Source organism: Gavialis gangeticus, unplaced genomic scaffold, assembly GCF_001723915.1.
Source record: "Gavialis gangeticus isolate Ggan-Ray unplaced genomic scaffold, GavGan_comp1, whole genome shotgun sequence".
In the NCBI taxonomy this organism is placed as follows: domain Eukaryota; kingdom Metazoa; phylum Chordata; order Crocodylia; family Gavialidae; genus Gavialis; species Gavialis gangeticus.
In genome coordinates, this window is record NW_017729025.1 from 55,473,864 (window position 1) to 55,489,901 (window position 16,038).

The 16,038-nt window shown below is 46.1% G+C and overlaps 1 protein-coding gene across 1 annotated transcript in view; it reads left to right on the plus strand.

Annotated features, from left to right (window-relative positions):
• NEK9 (NIMA related kinase 9) overlaps window positions 1-16,038 on the plus strand; it is a 34,736-nt gene that overhangs the window by 8,264 nt on the left and 10,434 nt on the right. The window contains exons 5-11 of the mRNA XM_019518787.1: window positions 1,868-1,973; window positions 4,109-4,240; window positions 4,861-4,971; window positions 5,834-5,898; window positions 6,958-7,008; window positions 12,168-12,360; window positions 13,713-13,857. Coding sequence (XP_019374332.1) covers window positions 1,868-1,973; window positions 4,109-4,240; window positions 4,861-4,971; window positions 5,834-5,898; window positions 6,958-7,008; window positions 12,168-12,360; window positions 13,713-13,857 — 803 coding nt within the window. The remainder of the gene's footprint in view (window positions 1-1,867; window positions 1,974-4,108; window positions 4,241-4,860; window positions 4,972-5,833; window positions 5,899-6,957; window positions 7,009-12,167; window positions 12,361-13,712; window positions 13,858-16,038) is intronic.

The following is a 16,038-nucleotide window of genomic DNA, read 5'->3' on the forward strand; positions in this document are numbered from 1 at the left end:
CAAGCAGCTTGTCCAGGGGGCGGGGGGGGGTGTCCCCCAGATCTGTGCTGGGCAGGGTGGGCTGGGGTTGGGGTGAGACGGGTGTGGCTCATTGGAGAGGCATGGGAAAAGGGGATGGGGTGGCTCCCACCACTGTGTGCAGCTCGTCTGGTGGCTTCTGCTGCTGCTTCATCCACTTGTGGGGGTGGGACGGGCGTGTGTCCCCGGATCTGTGTGGGGTAGACTGGGGCTGGGCTTTTTCTTGCCAGGCAGATCCAGGGACACATGCCGCCCCCTACCCCATGCCCTCCTGGACGAGCGGCAGGAGCTGCCAGATGAGCACTGGACGAGCCACGCGCAGCCAGTGAGAGCCGCGCCTCCGTCCCATGCCTGTCCTGGCTTCGGCTGGGTAGCCCCAGCCCTAACCCCAGCCCCACACCCTCCCTTACCGCAGGGGGCCTTGATCTGCTCTTCTGCCACACCAGACTTACCAGCTGCATGCAGTACTCCACACTGCCAGCTCTGGTCCTTACTGCCTATGTGCATGCATGGGCATTTATTGGACAAATTATTGGCCACATTGGGCCAATTTCCAGTACAGAAATTTTATTTATATTGGTGCTGATCTGATATCAGACCAATGTATCGGTGCATCTCTAGTCTTGAGGGATGCCAGTGCCCCCATTGTTCCTTGGATGCTGCACTGAATTTGTTTTTGAAAGTTTGCAGCTCTTTCCTCCCACTATACACATTACCAGAAGATACATCTGCACAGCTGCCCCTGCACTCTTGACCCTGCAGCCACACAGCAACGCCCTGACCCACTGGCCCTGCTTTGTGGGCACAGTATGCAGAAACAAGGTGGTGCTGCTGTGAGGGGGCCTCTGCTGCTCCCCTCAAGATCTTTTTCCAGCATGCTTGAGCACAATGGAGGGGAGCTCCCATGAAGTGACCTCATTGCTTCATTTTCAGCCTTGGCCTTGTGGAGCTGGTGTGGATGCAGGGGGTGGGGTTGTGCTGTTTTGTGGCAGTCTTGAGGATGTCAGGGCAGCTGTGCTCCTCTGTGGTTATCCAGAGAGACATAGCCCACTGGATAAATGCGGTGTTCTCCTCTGCTTGGGGTTGCCTGGAGCTGTTCTTGGAAATGTTTGCTAGTACGTTGGGGGGCATTTGTTTAGAGATGCTGGCTGTAGGGGGCATGTAACACCCACATTTCATGGATTGCAGTGACTTCCTCTTTACAGTTCCAGGTATTAATATTGGTGTGCAGTGCTCTAAATGTAGAATAGTTTGTCAGGGGTTGCGTGCTCTCAGTGAGTTCTGGAATTTAACTTTCTTCATAGCTGAGGAAATCTTTTGACCTTCTGGAATGAATGTGTAGCTTGTCTGTTCCCAAAAGCCTGAGCGGGGTAAGAGTGGGGATGGTCTGTTTAACAGCTAGGCCCTAGAATTTGATCTTTCAGTGTGTTTGTATTAGAATTTATTAATAACCTTTTTTTGGTGAGGTCAGAAATGCCCTGCCCTAGCCTGCTGATAGAAATGGCAAAAAGTAAAGCTTTTTAATAGCCTTCACTGGAGAGTGGGTTCAGAGGGGAAAGAACTGCACTTGTTCTGTGGCTTGTACATTGGGATCTGAAGGATGAACATGTTATTTTTCTGTGTCTGTGTGTATGATAACATAGCTGCTAGGCAGTTTAGGATGAGACTTTCTCAGTCTCTGCAACACTGGGAGAACTTCGTGTATGAAGAGGAGAAAATCAGTTCTGGTACGGTAAAGACGGCTGTTTCAGGACCAAGACAGAAGGGATGGCAGTGTGTGTTCACTCCAAATTCTGATGACTGAAATCCAGGCATGTTTTTCTAATGATTCTTTTCTTTCTTCTTTTAGGGATATCAAAACATTAAATATCTTCTTAACCAAGGCAAACCTGATTAAACTGGGAGATTATGGGTTAGCAAAGAAATTGAACTCTGAGTATTCCATGGCTGAGACTGTGAGTATCTATTTCTTTTGTCTTTTGAATTAATGGCGTTGTCTCCACCTCTTCAATGTCTGATGGATGTTTCCTGGGGGGCAGAGCTAGGACATTGCAATTTTCCTGCCATTTAGCTTGTGTGATCCTTTCCTTCCCTTTCCACATCCTTGTTAATCTCAGTAGTTTTTGAGAGTAACCAAGTATTTTGCCACTTTCCCCTACCCCGGGGAAACGTTAGTATGTTCATTGCTGAAATTTATTTTTTGGAGACATGTCTCATTTCCGGGCTGGTGATTGAAGAGTAGCAATAGACTACATGCTGGAAGCAATATTTGGAGCATGTTTCTTGAAATATAAAATGTGGCTGTAATAAAGGAGTTCTGTGCTACTCATCCCAGCATCTGATAAATGGTATTTCTGAGGGCTTATGTATGCAAGATAGTGCAGTGCCATGCAGAGATACTTAAGCTAGCCCTGAATGCGCTGGAACTGGAAGTAGTGTATTTGCATTAATGCAGTGCTTTCCTTGGTCTCATTGCTTTAAAAGGCCTTCTCAGCCATCAAGTGCAGCCCCCTATATCTGCAGGCAACTATTTATCCAAGACTCTTTTTGCTTACTTTTTCAGGTTCTAGAGGAGAGGCCCACTAAAGATGAGTTGCTTGCCCACCTCTCTTCCTCAGTAAAGGCAGGGCTACTTAGATCACTGCACTAACATGGCTCTAATTCTTCTACCCAAGGTAGCTTAAATCTGTTTGCTCAGCACTGCATTGTATCCTGTCAATGTACCCTAGGACACTTGCCACTTCAGCATAAGAGTTCTGAACTAAACGCAGAGTGCAGAAGTGTCCAGGAGAAATGGTAGCTTTTACTCCCATCTTTGAGATAATGGGGTGTCTCAATATTTATGTTAATTTTTCTTTTTGATATAGTTTTCTGAATATCCTTTCTGGGGAAGAGGTTTACAGAAAAGGTGAATTTTAAGCTTCCGATTTGTCAGCTTTCGGATTGGTCTCATTCCAGTCCTCTCCAGCAGAGTATTGCACAACCTGAGTTCTAATGTAGAGAATGCTCTGCTACAGTCATCTGGGATCTTGGCCTTCCAGCTCCACTGTTCCTGTGGTGAATAGCATACTTGGAAGGGGAGATGGTCTTTTAGGTCCCAGTGTATTAATGGTTGTGTGTATTAGGACACTAGCCAACTCTCACTTCCCCTGTACCTGTCCTGATAGGTTTAATGATAGCTTTTGGCGTCATCTTGGGATGTATAATTAAGCATTTGTTAACTTCTTTCCAGAACATCAACATAATTGTGCAGCTCCATAATAAACACGAGCATAACATTACTGTACAAAGTCTCTGGAAGCATCTGCTGTAGCAAAATCATTTCAATTATGACATGTTTTTCCTAGGCTCATAACTTTCCAAGAAATTTACCTTTTGTGCAAGGAATTTCCATGCTGGTTTGTTACCCAAATGGAATGAGGAGTGGAAAGTCTGAGCAAAATTCCTTTAATCTCTTTAGCTGCTTTGAGCAGGCTGGCCATGCTTTCATTCATACCAGTCTCCCATCTGGTTGAAGGTTAAACCTGACTATGATTAGAGCTCACAGAGCTGTGCGCTTACCACATGACATAAGTGAAAATGGATGGTAGAGAAGAAGGAATGGGAAAGTAGAAGAGACTGAACTATCCCACCCTTTGACTCTACTTGACCCTTTCATTCTGAAATAGAGCACTCCTTGTCTTGTCAGCATCCTGTAATCATAAAGGCCTGCTTAGAGCTGTAGATGTCATCTGCTTTTAGATACTTTCTGGATCCATTTTCTCTCACCGTTCCCAGGACAGTTGGGAGGGGATAAGGTTAATTGGGTGGCTGAGCCTCATTTTATGACCTATTCTGAACCCTAGTTTGCCTTCCCAAGTCAGGCAGCAAAAAGAGAGGCAAGGGCTGCAATTCCTGTTCCTGTACTAGTGATTTCCACTATATGCTACATCAGAGTTCTAGCAACTAGGTGTTTTCAGCTTTCTTATAAACACATCAGACAGGATTTGCAATGGAAATGTTTGGTGGGCCTATAATAACTGTCATGGGTAGTAAAGTCCAGAAACCTGGCTAGAATGTGTCTGACACCTTTCTGTTCTTTGTTTTCTAGCTGGTGGGAACCCCATACTACATGTCCCCAGAGCTCTGTCAGGGAGTGAAATACAACTTCAAATCTGATATTTGGGCCGTGGGCTGTGTTGTTTTTGAGCTTCTCACCCTGAAGAGAACCTTTGATGCCACAGTAAGTCTGCATACCAAGGGACAAACTCAGTGTGTTAGTGGTGATTGTTCCAATGTCTGCACTGATCCTGTGGCTTTTATCTCTTGCCTTTTTTTTTGTGGGCTGTGGTTGTTTGAGTATGATGAAATTGGATAGGGAAAGCATTGCTCTCAAATCCAGTGTTTTAATCCTGTTGTCCTGGTCCCAACGCAGTTGTGAGAGGAGTGTGTTTGTTTGATATATCTGAGAGTCACTGTAGGCCTGTGTGAGTGGGTAAAATTATGTGCTGTCACTTTGTCTGCCTTGTCAGTGGAGGCTAAACTCCAGTGAGTGAGAGTTGCATAGTGCCCTGGAGTTTGGGGGTGAGGAGCAGCTAGGGTATTCCTTCTCATTGAGACAACCTGAAGTACTGAGATGAGTCTGCCCTCCCCTCCCTCAGTGGGTCATTTAGAATAAAAAATGATGTTGCCACCAAGGCCTGATCATGGCAGAGGTAGCATTTCTGTTGGTGAGCCTAGTCACACAGGGACCAGAAAGAGGAGGAGGGCATGTTTCTGCAGTAAACCTCTAAGGCATCCTGCATCTCCTCCTCCTGTTGACCATGTTCAGCTCTTTTACAGTAGCACACTGTTTCTACCTAGAACCCTCTGAACTTGTGTGTGAAGATTGTACAGGGGAATCGGGCCATGGAGGTTGATTCCACTGTCTACTCCTGGGAGCTGATCCAGATGGTGAACTCCTGCCTCGATCAGGTTGGTGCGATGTATTTTCTTTTCAGATCCTTTACCCAGCTGCCCCAGCCATGCAGTTTTAAGGGCAGCTGGTGAGCTGTGTGTTGCTGGTTGAGGGCTGGTGATATAAGAGGGGTTCTTACATGCAGCTGCCTGTGCAACTCAGTATGTTGGTGAGAGTGATCTGACCTTCCTTCTGCTCTCTGAAGCTACCTCATTTGGATACTTTCCCAGCCTGATGAGATTGTGGGAGCTGAAGGGTCTGTTTGATGCTGTTTTTAGGTGCTAGTTAGTTGAAGTTCCCATACCTCAGCACTGCAGAGATGGAACATTCTTCCAGAATAGCCTATTTGGGCTCCAGCTCTCTGGACTGCATCTCTTATTGCCCTTGCAGTGTTTCTTGGAGGCAGTTATTCATAGATTCATAGATTCATAGATTAAGGGTCGGAAGGGACCTAGTAGATCTTCTAGCCCGACCCCCCGCCAGGGCGGGAGAACAACAAAAAACCCCAAAAAGAGAAATGGGACTCAAACGAGTCCAGCCAGGTAGGCATCCAGCCTCTTCTTAAAGACCCCCAGGGTAGGGGCCAGCACCACTTCCCTTGGAAGTTGGTTCCAGCTCCTAGCCGCCCTAACGTTACATTTCATATCCTTGGAACGTGCAAGTCTGCAAATCAAGAAGCTAGTACCCTCATTTTCCAGACACTTGGCTAGCCTCTTGGTTCACTGTGGTGTGACCCCTTTCCATTCTGAAAGGAAGTACCAGAAGGGAAAGAGGCTTGGGGGGAGGCAGGGGGAGCTAGAATGAGTTATCCTTTTTAAAGATTTCAGTGTCGATGATGACCCTTTCCCTAGGGAGTGACCTATTGCTCACCTTTTTCAGGATCCTGAGAAGAGACCCACTGCAGATGAGCTGCTTGAACACCCCCTTCTCAGCAAACGCAGGAGGTAACCAGATGTTCTCACCTCAGACCTGATTGAGTCATGGGTGTTAGGAGGAACAATGGGGCTGCCTTGTGCAGAGGAGTTACTTTGGTTCTTCCCAAGTTAACTCTTTGGAGTGAGTGACATCTCTTGGGCACTTGTAGAGTCATTATAAAGGACCTTTTATCATCTCCTGCATCTCGTGTATCAAGCTGAGTCCTGGGTTTTCTCTCTTTGCCCTTCTTTGGAGACCTGTAATGAAAATATACCACTATTAGTAGTTATTTACAACTCTGGTCCTCTGTAGGCTACCCCTCTATGTTCAAGAGCCTGGAGGTTTTAACATGTGCTCCTCTATAGTGACTTATATGGCCTGGTTAAGAATATTTTTCTGCCATTTGTTGTTGTTATTCAAGCATAACACCTTGTAGTCCCAGTCCTGGACTAAGACTGCTATTAGACTGGTCACTGTACAAAGAGAACAATATGATAGCTCCTTCCCCAGAACACTGATAAGTCCAACTAGTCTACAGAGATTGGGCTCTCTTATTCATATGATAGGGTGGCTGTGGGCTGTGACATTGGACACTGAGTCATGCTTTGGTCATCCTCATGGTAGTAGACCTATTTACTTGGACTCATGTGTTTTTTGTTTGTTTGTTTTGTTTTGTTTTTTTACTGGTAGCCAGTCTTCAGAATAGTACCACAGGGTAGTGTTTTTCTGAATATACCATCTTTAGAAAGATGCATAAAACTGAAGTCTTGATACTGCTTTCCCAATTAAAAGTGCCAGGCCACTCTTCACGCAAGTAAGGTGTTTGTTTCAGTGCTCCAGTTCTGTTGTATATGTTCCGCCTGCAGCTTTATTAGCTCTGTAACATATTACTTCTATCCTGATTTGTTACTGCTTATTGCTGTGCTCTATTAAACAGTCATCTTATTCCACCCCAGTGAGAGCAGCATTTATTGGAAGGGGAAGCCATTGTTGTATATGGTTTCTCAGTTTGTGGAGTCTGTAAATTGCTTTGGGATATAATACCTCACTGTTTTCTATAACCTTTCTTTTTTTCCCCTCTGTGTCAGGGAGATGGAAGAGAAGGTTACACTGCTTAATGGGCCAAACAAACGACACAGGTAATTCTGTGGCTGCCTGTTTAAATGGACGCTTATAGGTAAACATTTCTCAGATTAAAAAAAACGTTGCTGAGAGTAGGGTAGTGATCTACCTTCCAGAGTCTCTGGGCTAATTAAATCAGAGATGCGTAAGCTTTTGTGAACCTGAGTTCACTTAATCAGATGCTGTGAAAGGACGTGCATAGAGCAGTGTATCAAAGAGCAAATGCTTTGAATACAAAAAGGAGAGAGGGGGTGGGGGCAGTGCTAGGGGAGGCAAACAGGTAATAAACCCATAGTGACAAAGGGGTCACAAAAGCTAATCCAGGTAACAGGATTATGATCTGTAGTTGGCTTATGCCATACTTAACATGATTCAGTCTGTGGATGACCATTGTAATAAAGTATCATAGTTTAGGAGAAATTTAAATGCTTGAAATTCAGGGCATTCCTACAGCTTTGCCCTGATATTTGGTCTGTCCTCTACCTATATGTGGAGATTATGTGGTATCTTGCACAACTATAGTCTCCCTCCTAAAAGGTGAATTCCACAGTGGTCCGATCAGTGTATGAGATTATAATCTAATACCCTCTTTTCAGGCTTATTAAGTGTAAAGATGGGAGGGGATCTCCGTGTAAGAGGAGAGTGAATGGATCTCTGTCTTTGAAATCAGTCACACAGTTAGTGGCATGTTACATTTATCTGTTCCGCTGGAGCAATATATAACTGAGAAAAACAGGTGGCCAGTGTACATCTCTATTCCGCAGGTTACTTTGTTATGTGGCTTGACTTTGTGAATGATTTGAAGGAAAAGGTAGAGTGGTGGCATTAGGAGGTGGCCAGCAACAGTCTGTACCAGTGGTTCTTGACCTTTCTGGACTCAAGGCACCCCTTACTAGGCTTGAGGCACGTCTCACTGACTTCAGGGCACCCCTCTGTAATTTGAGTGTAAATTGAGTGGCACCTAATTTCAAAAAGTAATTTATAAATTGCAGTGCTTACCTCCCTATAGAGGGGCTGGGCAGTGGCTGTGGGAGATTGATGAGGCAGGGACAAGCCTGAGTCTGCACTTATCTACTTAGACTATCCTCTTAGGGCATTTATGCACATACATCTTCATGCTGTGATGCACCGGAGATCCAGTGTGTTGGAGCAGACTCAATTAATCGCACGCATTTGTATAAACAGCAAGCTGTGTGTCAGTGCTGGGGAAAAGGCAGTGGTGCGCTTTTGAACTAAAACACCTTCCATGTGTTTTAGTTCAAAAGTGCACCACTGCCTTTTCCCAGCGCATTTTGCCATTTATATAAATATATGCGATGCAGTGCCAGGTGCTTTCAAAAGTACTTGGGCTGAATCGCACACCTCTAACAATGCCTTTAATCTTTTCACACCTTGAGACACCCTTCAGAGGATTTAGCGTTACCCCAGTGGAGAATCACTAGTCTATATATTCCTTCTGACCTTCCTTCTTCATGGACAGGGGTTAGAATGAATTCCTATCAGCTTGGGTGTCTAGGTACTTACAGCTTGTAGACAGATTGAGGAGTTGTCTCTTGTTTGTGTTCTGAGGTTCATAGAAAAATGGATAGCCTCACAGAAAAATGGGGCTGGTAAAGCCTCAGGAGGTCACATAGTCCAGCCCTGTGCTCAAGGCAGGATCATCCTGTAAAATCATGCCAGACAAATAACTTGACTAATCTGTATGTAACATTCAGTGATGGAGATTCCACAACCTCTTTAGGAAATCTGTTCCATTGCTTAACCACCGGCAAAATGAGAAAGTTCTTCCTACTTTCCAACTTACATTTCCCGTGTTGGAATTTAATTTCATTGCTGCTTGTCCTGTCCCGGTGGATATGAAGAGCAATTTAATCACCATTCTCTTTATAATAATCTTTTTTTGTACCAGAAGATTGTTATGCAATCTGCCCTCAGTCTTCTCTTCTCTAGGCTAATTAAGCTCCATTATTCTGGCCTTTCTCCATATGTCATTTTCATTACACTTTTGGTCATTTAATTGCTCTCCTCTGGGCTCCTTACAATTTGTCCATGTTAGTTTTGAAGGATGGTGCACAAAATTGGACCCAGTATCCAAGATGAGGCCATGCTGGTGCCAGCTAGAGTTGAAGTCACTTCCCTTGACTTGCATATAACTTTCCTGTTAATACATCCGAATAGGCTGCTTGCTTTTTTGCAATGATATTACAGTACTTGGTTGATTTGTTTATCCTCAGTTGGTGATCCACTATAAACCCAAGATCCTTTTCAGTAGTGCTGCAGCCAAGCCGGTCATTCCCCGATTTGTATTTGTGTATTTAACTGTCCCTTCCCAAGTATGTTGCCTTGGCATTTGTCCTTACAGAACTTCATTCAATTTAATTTGAACCAGGTTATCAAGGTTGTTTTGAATCCTAATCTTGTTCTCCAAAGCATCTGCTGTACCTCCCAGTTTGGTGATGTCTGCAGATTTCCATCCTCAAAGTAATTTAATGAAAATATTGAATAATACTAGACCCAAGACAAAGTCCTGGGAAACCCAACTTGATGTCTCTTGATAGTGCTAATGGCTGTTCTTTGAGTATGATTATCCAATTAGTTAAACAACCTCTGTATAGTAGTTTCATCTAGCCGACACTTCATCAGCTTGCTTATGAGGATGTTGTGTGAGAAGTTGAGACATGCCCATCCAAAAGTCTCATTACCTTGTCATACAAAGAAATAAAGAATTATTTGCCCTTGACAAATCCATTTTGGATCTTAGGCTGGCATTAAGAGGGGAATTATGATAGGCTGCAATGTGTTTCTAAGACAATTGGAAGGGAGAGTAGTGAGTGGAGACTGGACTTTTCAGGCCAAAGTGGCAACATTGGATTTAGGCTTTTTAAAGGACCGGATATTAGAATCTGGCTATCCTTGAACGTATAGGTGGTTGAGTAGACCAGAAGCAGGTCAAATCACCACCTTTATATCATGAGTGGTTTGTGTTTCAGCCAATCTGTAAGCTAAGGAAGACTAGAGAGTCTGTCCTTCTTCAGTGTTTGAAAACTAGTGCTAAAATGAAGTAGTGACAACGTTAATATTGCCACTAGAAAATGAACTATAAGTTTTCTGGTCTTTCTAGCTGGCAACATTTTATAAGCAATAAAATACTTAGCAGTCATTTGAGGGGTACTGTATTTTTATTTTCAGTAGCCGTAACAAAGTGTTCGTCTGAGAATCTGCTTTGTGTGTGTGTGTAAGTGGAGGGTAGGAGAGAGAGTTTTGTGCTTAGATAACTTGAAATTCTACCCCAGCTGTTTTAGAGAGAATTGTGATTGTAGGGGGAGGAGAAGAACACAATTGAAGAGGTTAGGATTAACACTAATTCCCCCCCCGTGCAAAAGAACTGTGAATAATCCATGGTTTGTATGTGGGGTTTTTTTTAGTAAAAATCATCTGACACACTCTCATCCTCAGAGACTAATTTCCTTTCTGTTGAGAGTGCCTGTAAAACAAAATGATCAGAGGCTGGGGTGGTGGTCAGAGCAGCTACCTAGCATCCTCAGGACATTGTAATTACTGCTACTAGGGAGCAATTTGACTACCAGTTGTTTGAATTTTGTGACAGTCTTTCATAAACCTGGGATTGAGGAGGAGTTCTGGAATCTTTTCTAATGTACATAGCAGGTGACTGTAGCAGATCATTTTTTCTGCTGGTGAATTGTTATATAGTTTGATTTTCTTTTTTTCCTCCTCACGAATTAGAAAGTGTTGGGCAAGCTCTTCATGGAGCTGCATTACTTGTCATTAGAGGTGCACTGAAATATCGGTGCCATATTGGATCAGCACTGATAAAGGGAAAATTAACATTATTCGGGTTTTTTTGGCCAGTGTAGCCAATAATGTCACCAATAAATATAATATGCCTTCTGGCTGGGTCCCCAGACGCCATGTGCTTGTGGTCAGGAATGCAGCTGGGAGATGTAGAGAACAGCACCCTGCAATTAATTCTGTGGAGGGGAAGGGGCATGGGGAAGGGAAAGGGTGTGGTGGGGGGTGCAGATCAAGGCCCCCATGGTGAGGGAAGGAGTGGGGCAGGGGCTGAAGGTGCTGCCCAGCCAGGGCAGTGAATAGGACCTGGGGCCGGGGCAGGGAGCAGGATGGAGCTGCGGGCAGCTTGTCCAGGGGGTTGGAGTCGGGGCTGGGGAGGGGGAGGCAGCTCCCCGCTGATGCACACAACCCCTAGGTGAAGGCATGGAGGGGGCATGTGACCTCCCTCAGATTTGTGTGTGGGATGGATGAGGGCTGGCTGCTCGCTGTGGACTCGGGGCTTTCTACTCTGCTGCCTTTGCCCCAGTGACTCTGCATCAGCTGCCTGTCCCCTGCCTGCCTGGCAGCAGTGGGGGCAGCAAGTTGAGCTCCCAGGGCAAAGGCAGCAGAGTGAAGAGCCCTGAGCCCACAGCAGGCAGCTCACATCTGCCCTTGCCCTGCTCAGCTCTGCTCCAGTTAAAAGCTTCCACACACCACTTTTAAGCCCCAGGACACTGATCCCTGAGACAAGCTGCCCATGGCTCTGTCCTGATCCCCAGCCTCTGCCCCACTCCCTCCCCACTGTGGGAGCTTTGATCTGTCCCTTCCCTATACTCCTTCCTTCCCCCATGTCCCTTCCCCTCCACAGACTTACCTGCAGGGTGCTGCTGTCTATGCTGCCCAGCTGCATTCCTGTATATCAGTTATCAAATCGGTATTGGCCAATATGGCTGGTTAATAATCAGCTATTGGTATTAGCCAAAAAAATCTTTATCAGTGCACCCCTACTTGTCATCCACAACTTATTCCTTCTACTCTAGTTTCCTTTTTGCTGTTGTTTTTGTGGAGTGATTAGTTGGTACATAGCTGTGTGTTCACTTCTTGATTGGTTGGCTGAAACTCTAATAAAGAGAAAGAGGGAAATGAGGAATTGCAAGGTATGTGTGTGTTTGCATGATTGTTTTTGAAGCTTTTCTTTTTTGAACAAGAATTGTGTGGTTTTTTTTCTAAAAGAAAAAAATGTTAATATTTGTAAAGCGCTGCAGCTCAGGCCTGGACAGACCATTCCAATTAGTCACCACAGGGGAGCTGAAGAAAAGTTGAATACTGTTGACTGTGATCATGCCTCAGTACTAAGTACTCGTATGTTCTGGGGGATTTTGTACAGATCAAGCACCATGAATGAGACTCCCATTGCAGTGGTGACTTCGCGCACTAGTGAGGTGTATGTGTGGGGGGGCGGGAAGTCAACCCCCCAGAAGCTGGATGCCATCAAAAGTGGCTGCAGTGCACGCCAGGTGTGTGCGGGCAACACTCACTTTGCCGTGGTGACAGTGGAAAAGGAGCTCTACACTTGGGTGGTAAGTGAGACAAAGGGAAGGAACGGGGGAGGTTAGGGTCAGAACAACCAGTATGGTGTCAGCATCACCATCTGTGGGTCATTCATTAGGCTGTTTGAAACATGAGAATGAGCTCAGGAGGAGCGGGGAGAGCAGAAGTGAACTCAAGAAATGAATGAAATGGGGAAATTTGTGGGCTGAGGCAGCACCTTTGGGTATAACCTCTCAACAGGAATCTATTTACAGGCTGGGGGAGGCTTCTATTGTGGTGTTAGCTGTTGAAGTGCTGCTGATGTTGCCCAGAATTGCAGCAGACCTTTGGGGGGGGTGGAGGTAAGATACTACTGTGAATTACTGTCCCAAGCCCAGGGCCCTTTTCTTCCCTGCCCTTGATGCATAAAAGAGTGGTGGAGGTCTTCTTCCCTTAGTCCAGTGTCTATTCTGAGAGGGGATGAGTGGATGAGCCCACCAGGGTGTAGGAGACATAGGATTCTGAGTAGTCTGCAGCGAAGGCTCCTGCCTTCACTGATAAGCTAGAATTTTGATGAATCAGGACCTGGGGATTTTCAGTAAATTCCGTTCCATGTTCTTTTTGCTTTGATATTCAACTAAATATATTTATCGTGCACCTAAACTATCAGTGTTCATAGATTTCTGTATCAGCCATGCATAACTAAATCACAGAAGTAGCCAGCAGGAAATGTTACTGTCTGGGTAGGAGAGGGTCTCTGGGGAGAGAGGCAGGTTAAGATTGTCAGACGAACGCATTCATTGAACAAATGTGAAAAATGATAAGGGAAATAGTTTGTGGTATTGACATTTAAAATGTCATGTTTAGGTTTCAAAGTCAGCACCTCATCCAGATAAAAGGGGTTGTTCACTACTTGGAGCTGTTATTAGTTTGTCTTTAGACCCTGGCAGACGTGTCACTGATGTAGCAATGTGCCTAATATGCTTAAGAGTTAGAAATGTACGTAATCATCAAAAAAACAGATTCCGGACCGTGGGTCTGCTGCAAGGACTGGATTCTGTGGTATGGCAGATTACTTAGGAGCTTAGCCATACAGTTGGGTAGGAATAGGAAAGGAGATTTCCTTTCTGATCCCTTAAGGTTATCAGCTGCTGGCTCAAAACCTGCTTACTCCTCCTTGGTGTATGACTGTAAAGCTACCTGAGGGCTCATGTTAGCTTTTAAAGGGTGCTTGCTGTCTACAACACTGAGAGCAGCCCTTTTCCTAGGGTGGGTAAAGAACATCCTCTTGCTCTTCTCTTTTCTTTCCCACCTTGTCCTTGGTTACTCCACCGTTCCCAGTTATTGGTTATAACCCTTGAACTGTGGGCCTATATCCTTACCAGACTTCCCTGTCTTACAGAACATGCAGGGAGGCACCAAGCTGCATGGCCAGCTGGGGCATGGAGACAAAGCCTCCTATCGGCAACCAAAACATGTGGAAAAGCTGCAGGGGAAGGCCATTCGCCAGGTGTCCTGTGGGGCTGATTTTACAGTCTGCATCACAGGTGAGTGATGGATGATAGGCTCTGTGGTAGAACCAAGTCTCTACTGATGGACACAGCCTGTCAGTAATAAAACTGGACACAGGGCACATACCACCCATCTCCTGTCTCTTGCTCTGATCACTAGGTATGGGGCACATGTGTACTGATAAGTAATAGATGGGGGGGAGAGTGAAGCAGTTTGAGACTTGTCTTGGACTATGGAGTCCAGGACAAAGTAGGATAGGGTGAGAAAAGTACAGCCTGTGGGCTGGATCTGGTCTGCCAGGCCATTCTGTTTGGCCCGTGGGGTCCCTAAAAAATTTAGAAAATTAATATTTATCTACTCCTGGCTGCCTGTCAAAGATGACAGGAGCCAGGGGCAGTAGGACCCAGGGGGAGCTGGCAGGACCCAGCAGCCAGGCTTGCCTGGCCCCTCCCCCAACCCCTGGAAGCCTCTGCCTAGCAGAGCCTTCTGGCCTGGGATTCTGGGGCTGTTCTCACCTCCCTGCGCCAGAGGGAAGTTCAAGTAAGAGTTGGGGGAAGGCAAGGGACGGCTGCGGGGATCGCCTCAGTCCTTGGGGCCAGGTCTCCTGGCTCCTGCTGAGTCCCATGGTCTGGCTCATAGACCCCTGACAGCCCAGGCCCCGCACTTCTGCCATCCTGCTCTGGGCCCTGCTAGCACTGGCCCTGGAATACCGGTATGGGCCTCCTGCCCAGCTGTCACTGTGCTCCGTGCGCCCTCGCTGCCACTCCCCCCGCTGCCACTGCTTTCAGCGTTTCCTTACCCACCTGCTCGCCACTCCTGCACCATGTGGCTTCCAGCTGCAGGAGCACAGGGCAAGGGGTGGGAGGAGTGGCATGTGTTTGTGTCCGTGCAATGAGGAAGGGAGGGAGAGCAATGAAGGAGGGACAGAGTATGTGTGCATGGGTCCAGTGAGGGAGGGAGGGAGGAACAGAGTGAGTGAGTGAGTGTGCGTGCACAGTAAGGGAGGGAGGGACTGTGTGTGTGTGGGAGGAAAGGACAGAGTGTTTGTGCATGTGTTCTTAAGGTGAGTCCCACATGCCCCACCGTATACATGAACCCACACCCCACCTTGCACAGCCATACACACAGACCCCCACACCCCATATCCACATACATCCACATGCTCTCACCCCCCCACACCGATCCACCCCCCCCACACACCTACAGTCCCCCACATACCCACACTCTCACAGCCCCCCACAAACCTATACCCACCCCCATGCTCCCCACCCCCTCAAAATACACAAGAGTATGACTTCATTTTAAGCTATTGTGCAATCACCTCTGTATACACTATACAAATGCATGTAAATCAGGACAAAAATATTTTTTGAAATCAAATTAATGAATGATGTAGGTGTTCAATTTTTAGAATATAATTTGGTATTTTTCTGGTTCCAAGGCTGCAAAATCCCTTGCTGAAAGGAGTATTTTCTGGGGCAAGGGGAGGGACTTCTGATGGCAAAGGGCAGGGGTTAGAGGGCAGGACTTCTGGTCACAAGATAGCAACTAGGAGGTGGGGCATCTGTTAAGGGGCAGAGCTACCCATGCAGCCTTCAAGAGCTTGCCAGAACTTGGTAAGCATCCCTCAACCCGAAATAATAGCAGGCCCCTGAAATAGGAGCTAGGATTGAGGTTAGCCAGCAAATTCCTGACGTTGAATATGATGGTATTCTTTTCCTGATACGGTTGATTCCATCACCTCACTGGACTGAGAGAATGTGTGGATCATGGCAAGTTTGCTGTGAGGGAATTTGAACCTTTTGTTGCCCAGAGAAAATAACCTTGTTGACAAGAGATTCTGGAGCTGTTAGCCAACAAGTGTCCCACAGAAGTGGTACTGATTACCCAATGTGCTGGTATGGAATGGTGACTTGAACCCAAGCTGTCAGCTTGCCAGGAGTCTGAGGGCTACATCTTACTATTATAAAGACTGCAGCTCCCCCTGCCCCCTGTTTGTAATACAGAGAAGGGAGAGAATTGCAGGGTCTGCAGGTCCTAGCAATGCAATGATTCTTTTTAATATGAGCAGCCAAGGTATATTTAGGCAAAGACTGTAGGGATCACTGCTTTGCATTAAAGAAGCTGCAGAGAGTGGGCTTCTTTAGGCACCCATGATAGGTTAACAGGAAATGTGATACATAGTTTCATAGTTTCTAGGGTCAGAAGGGACCTGA